The sequence below is a fragment of the Gregarina niphandrodes genome (genome assembly GCF_000223845.1).
Source record: "Gregarina niphandrodes unplaced genomic scaffold scaffold00004, whole genome shotgun sequence".
In the NCBI taxonomy this organism is placed as follows: domain Eukaryota; phylum Apicomplexa; class Conoidasida; order Eugregarinorida; family Gregarinidae; genus Gregarina; species Gregarina niphandrodes.
The window spans coordinates 81,803-91,154 of record NW_011645775.1 but is presented as its reverse complement, the minus strand read 5'-3'; the positions used below and the strand labels follow the sequence as shown (position 1 = coordinate 91,154).

Genomic DNA, 9,352 nt, shown 5'->3' with positions numbered 1-9,352 from the left:
AGGGGGGAGGGGAGGGGAAGGGGGGATTGGCGACGTACGTTGGTCCAGGAAGTGGTCTGCACTGCCCACCTCTTTAATGATGGCGGCGTCTTCCTGGTTGATGGCTCCGGCATTGTTGTCTCCTTCGGAAGAGGAGGAATGTGCAGTTTGCCGTTGGTTGGTGATATCCGGTCCGCCGAGCGGTTCTTCGGACCCTTTCGGAAGGCCCAGATGAGATTCCCGGGAAGGCATTCTGGGTGGGCGTATTCCGCTGCTGAGGTGTCTAGGGGGCGTACGGTAGTCAGGCATACGGAGGCCAGCTGAGCGGCGGCGGTGAGGGCTGATGGTAATTCCGTCGGAGATGCCACGACTCATGCCCGAGATGGCGCGGAAGGATCGTTGAGGGTTCTCCAGTCCGGTGGTCTTGTGCGACCAGCCCGAGGCTGAGTTCTCGGGAGGGGGTTCATCTCGAGAGAGACGCACGTCTTCATAAAAGGAGCGAGCGGAGGCAATGAGGTCGGGTGGCGTGCGGAGGCTTTGGGACAAAAATTGTCGTTCTTGCGTAATCGAGTTGACATTGACAGGGAACGAACTGAGTGTCTCAATCTCCTCCACAATATCCAGTGACGGCGCTAGCATGATGCCCGAGAGCGCAGTCTGTCCCGAGCCAATAACATGCCCGACGGGATTGAGGAAAATCTTCTTCCCGAATGTCACCAGACCGATGAGGAGCACACGATATCTGCGGTAAAGCACGCGGGTGAGCAAAGAGTAGTCGAGACCGCGCATGCAGCCGGGTATGTTGAAGCGGTAGACGTGGTACGTAAGTCCGACGAAGAAGTGGAAGAAGTTGAGCTCATCCTGGAGGTTGGAGAGAGGGAGGGGGTAGCTCCGAGTTTGATTTAGCAACTCCTCCATGGCATGGAGCGGGATCTTGGCGGACCCACGCAAGGTGAATTTCTTCGGTCGCGGAATCGCGATCGCCGGGACTTCAGGCGTGTTCGCTGCGACTGTTACGTTGACAGAGGCGGGGGTGGGGGGGATGGGAGTAGTAGACTTGGTTGTGACAATTCCGTGTCCGGCCAATTCGGGTTCGTCCTCGACTTTATGGTTTCGAGGATCGTAGGTTCGGCGTACGAGGCTTTCGAGATGCCTCTTGCGTCGCAGCAGTTGGTTGAATAGCGTCATCACTCTGCCCTTTTCTGATGGCGTTTGGAACCAATTGAATACAAGGGGCATGAAACCTGGGCAGCCCGCTAACGATCTAGCTATACATCTTAGTTTCAGTATTTCCAAGGACACGGTATGGTACGCGCCCATTTCAGCCGCCAAGCCAGCGTACATGCCGTGGACTAGCTGTACCGACACTGGCACTCGTGGCCAGCACCAAGGTTGAATTTTGGCCGCGCGCAGAAAGGTCGACTGGTCTTCGGAGAGCAGTTTAGTATAACTGCCGGTCTGATTGTCCTCGCCGCCACCTGTGGGATCGCCTAGGACGAACACGGCCCGGGCGGCGCCTGTAAAGTTCTGCATTTCCTCCATGGTCGGGAATTTGTGTGTCACGCCCACCCGTACGCCATACTCCTGTAAAAACAGGGCTACTAGTCCTTTGAAGGTCACGGCCGGGAACGGCGTAATGACCCACACGGATTTGATGGCGGAGGGCAGGCAGCTTACGACCTCATGCAGCAACACGCCCAGTTGGCGGGGCCGCACCTTGCCGAAGACTAAGATGTAGTCGGAGGTGCTGCTTGGTTGTCTGCCGACAATGGAGGGCGGGATGTGGAGCGCTGTCAAGAGTCTCTGGACCTGGTAAGGCAGCACAATGAAGGCCGTGAGGATGGCGCCCATGGTCACCCAACGCCCTTCGCGCGTAATAGGTGAATAGTCGCCGTAGCCGACAGTGGTCATGGTGACGACAGCATAGTAAAGGTAGTCACCTATGTTCGTGAAGTTCACGTCATACCTCGGCGCCTCGAGCAAGAAGAGGATCGCGGCGAAAGCCGTCAAAATCACTCCCGTGTCCGTCGCCAGGCCGCCGAGGATGAGGCTCACGGTCTCCACCGACGGCAAACAGTAGGCGAGCAGACTCTCGAGTCGGAAAAGTCGGAACAGGCGAAGGACGCTGAATAGCAGGCGCTCAGGTGAGTTGTTGGGCCAGGCCAAATTAACCACTTTGTAGAGCAGAGGCAGCGTGAGCAAGTCGACCAAGCTCTTGAAGCGCAATATAAACGACAACCGATTACTGGCTGCCAGGAAACAAATGACGTGGTCTGCCACCAATGTCCATTGCAGCGCTGCATCCCAGATACGTAGCTCTCTAGACACACCCGTGTAATCCCAGTCCGTGTGACGCACTGTGCGTCTAGCACCTGCCAGAGTAAAGAAAACAATGATACAGAAGATGATGTTTCGAACGACCGTTCCCACAACCGCACCTGGTTGGTTGGCAATTACCCGAAGGCGTTTCTTCAGTAACTCGCGAAACGTGTGGTATTGTGTGCGATAGAGCCGGATGCTTCGTGTTGTTTCATCGAGACCTTTCGAGTTAGGTTCACCTCCTTCAATTAAATTTTGCCAGTCCGTTTCGCCAAGCATCTTCACACCTTCAGTTGCGTCTCGCAGTCGACGCGATGCCCGGCGACCTCCGTACATATGTCGGTTATCAAACATGGTCGGCTGGCTCCCATGGACAGGTGCCATGGAGCCTCTGTTCGATAAGTAGCCACCGCTGTAAGGACTGGTCATCGCAGGCCTCTGTTGGCGGATGGTGCCGAGATCGGCTACACTCACACCCTTCCCCAGCCGCTCTTCGGGCGCCGGCAGGAACTGACTTATGTTCATGCCACGGCCTGCTCCCGCGCCGCTCCTTGGCTCGACGAATGACCCTGTGCCGCCAGGGAATATCCCGCCTCTACCCCCTCTGTGTTCCCCGCCAGGACCCGAGGCGGGACCTCGGCCGGGATCGCAAGCTCCGGAGCTTGCGGGATCGCCAGAATCTGCGGGACCGGAGTTGTTGGGAGCGGTAATTTGTATCGCTGGTTCCCTTGCTCCTCCACAGGCCTTGACGAAGAGCCCGCAGCTCAGCTGCTTTACAATCCGGTTCACTTGACGGGCCGCCTTATGACGCCCGCCAAACAAAATGTAGAATACCAAAGCCATGGCAAGATAGCCTGGGATACCGCGAAGAGCCACATCCAACAGATCGAAGTCGCGGTCAAAGGCCGCGTCGCACGACCACAACAGGGCGCCCACGTAAGTACAAACACTCACCCAACGCACGACAGGCCATAGCACACGTCGTGTTCGCAAACCGCACTCGGAGCAGCGGAACACACACCGACGGAACCAGTTGCCACGCCGCCCGCTCTCGTCGGTCCCGTATTCGCCAGTCTCATCTTCGTCCGAGGCGTTCTCCACCTCCGAACCACGATGTGCTAACTCTGAACCTGAGTCTTTGTACCGTAGTCGTGGCGCACGACCCGTATCCGGCAACCACTGAAACCGTTGAGTCAGTTTCTTCGTCGGCTCTTTCGCAATCTCCTCATCCAAATGAGCAATCTTGTCCTGAAACTCCGCTACCTCCTGCTCACGTTTCCAATAAGACCATCGTACCCCACCCGTTTCCATACGGGGATTTGAAAATGTTCCGCAAAAGGCACCTAAGACCCAACCAACTAGACCATGACCAGGACGACCAGGACGACCTAGACGACCGAAAATCACGACCCAACGGAGAAGAGTATAATGGAGGCTTCCAAAAACGAAACACTCTATCACCTGACGCCTCGATTAACAAACGAAGACTCACTGAGAGATCCAACCCACGTCATGACCATCACGAGTCCGACCGACTTGATGGATACCACAAGTCCGACCGACTTGATGGTCATGGAGACGATGATGATTATGGACATGATAGTGTCTTGACAGTGGAAGAACTGAGAGCCTTGCAGGAATTCAGAGCCACTGGCCGTCGCGGTATTGACACCGACCCCAACCTGCCGAAAGAAGAGTCCGTTGCCGCCAAGTCAGAACAGCCAGAGGTGCCGAGTGGAGACACCGCACACTCTCGAGTGCTGGAAACACACGCGCTGGACGACGAAGACAAACCTCTACCCGGAGGCCTTTTCAGCAAAAAGATACGGGACAACCTGCTCGAACGGGCCCAACTGGGCACTGACCCCGCAGCTGCTAAGTCCCATAAGGTACTCCAGGCTGTGTCCATCCCGGATGACCACGCGGGACAAGTGTGGAAACCGATTCTGCAAGAAGTCGACCTGGACGAAAACACATAATCACCCGCCGGGAAAGTCTGAGTGGAAGGTCAGAGACCGATATAGACCGGCCTGCTCGACGGTTTGCTCGACGGCTTGCTCGACGGCTTGCTTCATATAGAGACATGCGTGAGACGGGAAGGGAAAAGAAAAAAGGCGGGTAAGGAGAGGAGAGGATAGGATATGAAGAACCACTCCAGTGGAGAGAGGAGGAGGCGATGAGAGGCGGCGGAGAGGACCACATGTCAATGAACGCAGCTAGCACCCCTCGAGAACTCTGCTATTGGACAGCTACTCGGTTCTTAAAGTTATAGACCCGAGGGAGTCGTCCCCACGTTTATTGAGCTGCTGTTCCTGCCAGCGAAACACAAGTGGACACTCGCCTGTCTTTAATAACCAGTCTTTAATAGCCAACAAGTTCACCGGGGTGAAAGGCTTTCCAAAGCGTACAAAAACGAGGACTGTGCGAACGAACAAGCATTCTTGGGTCAATGAACTTTAGTCAACGAGTGGCGCTGCCGAGGTCCTTCTTTCTTGTGGCAGGCAGAAGGTTGGGTTCCGCATTGAGGGGAGGGAGGGGGGAAAAGGGGGGGCGTGCGAGCAGGATTTACTCTTTTTGAAAACCGGATATGTGGTCTGAATTGCCGCCTCCTGAGGACGACAAGATATTTGGGATTGCCAAAGAGTACCGTAACGATAAGACTCATGAGCAGAAGGTGAACCTGTCGATTGGAGCTTACGTGGATGAATCCGGCAAGGCGATTTGCTTTAAGAGTGTGCAAAAGGCAATGAGCAATTGTGCAAAAGACCCGGAAGTGGGTTACCTCATGCCTAGAGGTGACTTGGTGTTTTGCGAGTTGTCTCAGAAACTTCTCTTTTCGGTACCGGAAGTGGATGATAGAATTGTATCCATCCAAGCACCGAGCGGTACCGGGGCACTCACAGTTGCGGCAAATCTATGTAAAGAGCTGTTCAGCCGTACAGCTTCTCAGCCGGTAGCATACGTGTCTAATCCTACTTGGCCGATTCATAAAACTCTGTTTGGCGTTCAGTGTGGTTACGTAGTGAAAGAGTATGGTTACTGGGACGCGGCCAAGTTGACAATAGACGATGCTAAGTTTAGGTCGGATATGGATTCTGCAAATGAGCACTCGGTGATTATTACACACGCGTGTGCGCATAATCCGACTGGCCAAGATTTGTCTCACGAGCAATGGGAGTTTGTGTTCGATGTTTGTCGTAGGAAGCAGCATATCTTAGTAATTGACTGTGCGTACCAAGGCTTCGCGTCCGGTGATTTCGAGAGGGATGCTTGGGCTGTACGCCGTGCCTACGAGATTGGGGTACAGACTGAGAATCAAAAGGAGAAGCTATGTTTCATCGTCTGCCAGTCCTATGCCAAGAACATGGGACTGTACGGTCACAGATGCGGCTGCTGTCATATCTTTGCGCCCGGCAAGGAGTCCGCCGAAAAGGTCCTTTCCATGGCGTCCAAGATCGCTCGCAGAATTTGGTCAAATCCGCCTCGGATGGGTAGCGACGTAGTGAAAGCCATCCTCTTAGACCCCCAACTCAAACAGGAATGGATACAGGAACTGCAAGGCGTGAGCGAAAAAATTCGCCTGCTCCGAGCCAAGCTGAGGACAGCACTTGAACAACGAACACCCATGGACTGGGCCCACCTCACCAACCAAATTGGTATGTTCGCTTACACTGGTTTGCGTCCTGACCAGTGCAAACGGCTGCGAGCAGAATACGGAGTCTATCTTCTCGACACAGGACGCATCAGCGTCCCCGGATGCACCTTTGAAAACATCGATTACATCGCTGACTCGATCAGCTCCGTTTTGAATTGCTGAACATCAAAGGTCAAAGCAACTCAGCAGGGAACTTTTGGTCCTGACGTAACATTGAAAACCACGCTTTTTGTGTCTGGATCACCGAACCCGAATGCCTATAAGTCGGTTGCTGGGTCAGTGCAAAACTGAATGCCGTGTGAAACTTAGGACGTCTAAAACAAATGCCTATCTGGCAGTGGCTACGTTCCTTGCGTAGTTGCGTCCGTAGTGTTGCTGCATGACTTGGAGCATTGCCTCGCCGATCTCGGCAGGGCTTCTGACGACCTTGACGCCAGCCGCCTCAAGCGCCTTGAACTTGGACTCCGCGGTCCCCTTGCCACCTGAAACGATGGCGCCGGCATGCCCCATGCGCCGTCCAGGAGGCGCGGAGGCACCCGCAATGAACCCCACAATCGGCTTGTTGTGGTAGTTATGACCTACAACAGAACATCCTCCACGGAACATCCTCCACGGAACATCCCCCACGGAACATCCCCCACGGAACATCCTCCACGGAAGACGTGTGTGGGTGTATTTAGTCTGGCCATGACCCTTGCTGGTGTATCCCGGGGGGCGTCTTACGTTTGATATAATCGGCGACTTCCTCTTCAGCTTCGCCGCCGATTTCGCCGATGATAATGATACCTTGGGTTTCGTCGTCGACGAGCATTTTTTGGACGACGTCTTTGAAGCTGCTGCCGTTAAAGGGGTCTCCACCGATACCGACGACAGTGCTTTGACCAAGACCGCGAACGGAGGTCTGATGAACGGCCTCGTAGGTGAGGGTGCCTGAGCGGGAGACGATACCTATGGGACCCTTTTTGTGGATGTAGCCCGGCATGATGCCGATTTTGCATTCATCCGGTTTGATGACACCGGGACAGTTGGGTCCAATCAAAGTCGTCTTATGCTGCTTGCTAAGCATGTGTTTCACGCGGACCATATCCAATGACGGAATGCCTTCAGTAATGCACACCACCAATGGCAATTCTTCCTGAATGCATTCTTGAATCGCGTTTGCCGCGAACGGAGGCGGTACGAATATCATCGACGCGTCGCAACCCGTGTTCTTCACCGCGTCCCGCACGTCTTTGAAAACTGGCAATTGATACTTCTTGTTCGTGTCGCTCCACACACTCCCCGCCTTCGACGGATTCACGCCGCCCACCATCTTAGTCCCGTACTCCAAACAACCCTGAGTGTGATATGAACCATGCTTGCCAGTAATGCCCTGACATATCACCTTCGTCGTCTTATCCACGTAAATCTTCGTTCCTCTAACTACATACTAAAAACAACGTGTGAATGAAACCACTCTCAATCGCACCAACAACACCCAAGGCCACACCGATCTACCCCTTCGCCGGGAGTTTGTCGAATTACCCCCCGGCTCTCACGTGTTGATCAACCGTGTTGATCAACCGTGTTGATCAACCGTCCATTGTCGTACATTCCGTCGGATCACGTTTCGTTGCCAACCGACCAACAAGACCACAAGGCTACCCACCGAAGTGTGTGTTGTTACCCACGGAAGTGTGTGTGTTGTTCATTCGTTTGTTAGTGTTCATTACCTGGTTAAGTCCAGAAGGTCTGTTTGATGCGCCGAGCATGGTCATTAAATTTCCTGCGGAGAAAATCAGCACCCCCAAAAGACCCGCACCTCCATGGCGCAATATCAAGAGCCATTCCGACCACGGTTGGAGACTGAGGACGGGAGCAGCTCTGAATCCTTCGGGCCAGACAGCTATTCTTTGTAAGCAACCAGAAAGACGACCCCCAGAAAGACGACCCTCAGGAAGACGACCCTCAGGAAGACGGCCGGTGGGATTACAGGCCACGACGATCGATCCGTGGCGACCATCGCGTAAACAGAGACGATCGTCGGATTAAGTCAACGGCAGGAGATGGTCACCACACGGGCAGGAGATGGTCACCATACGGTGGGCCATGTAGGCGGCGGCCTCGATACGGAAACATCCATTTTAGTGCGTTGCGTAGTAACACTGCGCAGGAGTGATACCCGGTCGGATTATGTTCCTTTGGATTCCCGTTACGACGTGTTGGATTCCCGTTACGACGTGTTGTTCTGTTAGGGGGAATGAGGACTTTGAAAAGGTCTTGAGCCCAAAGAAGCGAGTGCAAATCGGGCAAACGAGTGTAGCCCTGCGAGACCGGACAGAGCCTTCGCTCTCGCTGTCCTCGTTGGACTGGAAGCCGAAGACGGGGGGCGAGGCTCTGGACATGTCGGTTTCATATGCAGCGGTACCGAAGCCGTCGCCCTGGGACCTGCCATCTGCGGAGGAGATGCGTGCTTTCCTATACCGGAAAGTGGGTCGCTTGCGGAAAAAGTGGTGCACCAACTTGTTCGTCATCGAGGACGGTGTGCTTTTTGTGTGCTGGGACCAGACATCTCACTTCCTCATCGAGCTGGCAATTCCTTTGACCAATATTCTGCAGTGTGTCAAACATGTGAAAGACAACGCAATCTTTTCTGTAAGTACACTTGGCGACCCGCCAGAGGCAATCCCCCCCCCCCCAATTTGCATACTGACTAACGATGTGGTGGTGTAGGTGGTTTATACGGACGTGAAGAACCGAAAGGGAAAGACCAAGTCATTCCGGATGGAGGTGCGATGCAACAACGAAGATGAGAGGGACGGATGGGTGGACCGTTTGCTGTCATTGCGCGAGACGTCTCGTGCGTTGAGTGGGGAGTTAGTGGACCGACAGAAGGCTGAGGAGTTGTTGCAGAAAGCGTTAGGAGAACTGCGACGGGCGGCGGCATTGTCGTTGGGGGCGAGTGTCGGTCGTTTGCAGAAGATGCACGAGGAGCGTGGTCGGCGGCGTGCGTTCCTGGCGTTGGCAGACGGTCAGAATCGGTTGCATGGGATACTGAAGGGCAGTCGTTCGAATAGCGTGATGATGTCTTCAACGCATGGTTTACCCCCAACGGACGAGATCGTAGAAAGGGAAGTGCAGCGTCGACTTTCAGCCCTCAAACATAAACTGGAACGATCTCAGAGTCGCAGAGACTCCATGACTGGTAAAGAAGTACACGTCAACGCCGTCCGACATACCGAGGCTGCCCTCCGTCTCGTGTACTGGTTCCAGGGTAAGCAACTCTGGTGGCGTGCCGTAGCCATGTACCAATTGAAGCAGTCCGTCGGGCTCATCAAAGACTCCAGCGGCGGAACTGCTGCCGCCCGCGGGGTCGGAGACGGGGGTACAAGACGCTCAGGCGGCAGCGACGCAGGCGGC

General features: G+C 54.6%; 5 protein-coding genes across 5 annotated transcripts; 3 read left to right on the top strand and 2 right to left on the bottom strand.

Moving 5' to 3' along the window:
• Positions 1–275: 275 nt before the first annotated feature.
• GNI_027750 (ion channel protein) lies at positions 276–3,609 on the bottom strand (the record flags this gene model as incomplete). The annotated part of the gene is made up of 1 exon (XM_011130787.1): positions 276–3,609. A coding segment is annotated over one exon (3,334 nt), but the record flags the coding sequence as incomplete, so codon positions are not given.
• A 14-nt stretch (positions 3,610–3,623) lies between these two features.
• Positions 3,624–4,277, top strand: GNI_027740 (hypothetical protein; the record flags this gene model as incomplete). Its single annotated transcript, XM_011130786.1, has 1 exon — positions 3,624–4,277. One exon carries the CDS (start codon positions 3,624–3,626, stop codon positions 4,275–4,277), a length of 654 nt encoding a protein of 217 aa, XP_011129088.1.
• Positions 4,278–4,885: 608 nt separating this feature from the next.
• GNI_027730 (aspartate aminotransferase) lies at positions 4,886–6,115 on the top strand (the record flags this gene model as incomplete). The annotated part of the gene is made up of 1 exon (XM_011130785.1): positions 4,886–6,115. The coding sequence occupies one exon, from the start codon at positions 4,886–4,888 to the stop codon at positions 6,113–6,115; it is 1,230 nt and encodes a 409-aa protein (XP_011129087.1).
• Positions 6,116–6,280: 165 nt separating this feature from the next.
• GNI_027720 (succinyl-CoA synthetase alpha subunit) lies at positions 6,281–7,546 on the bottom strand (the record flags this gene model as incomplete). The annotated part of the gene is made up of 3 exons (XM_011130784.1): positions 6,281–6,531; positions 6,677–7,375; positions 7,504–7,546. The coding sequence occupies 3 exons, from the start codon at positions 7,544–7,546 to the stop codon at positions 6,281–6,283; spliced, it is 993 nt and encodes a 330-aa protein (XP_011129086.1).
• Positions 7,547–8,335: 789 nt separating this feature from the next.
• Positions 8,336–9,206, top strand: GNI_027710 (hypothetical protein; the record flags this gene model as incomplete). Its single annotated transcript, XM_011130783.1, has 2 exons — positions 8,336–8,587; positions 8,666–9,206. Coding segments are annotated over 2 exons (793 nt in total), but the record flags the coding sequence as incomplete, so codon positions are not given.
• Positions 9,207–9,352: the final 146 nt, after the last annotated feature.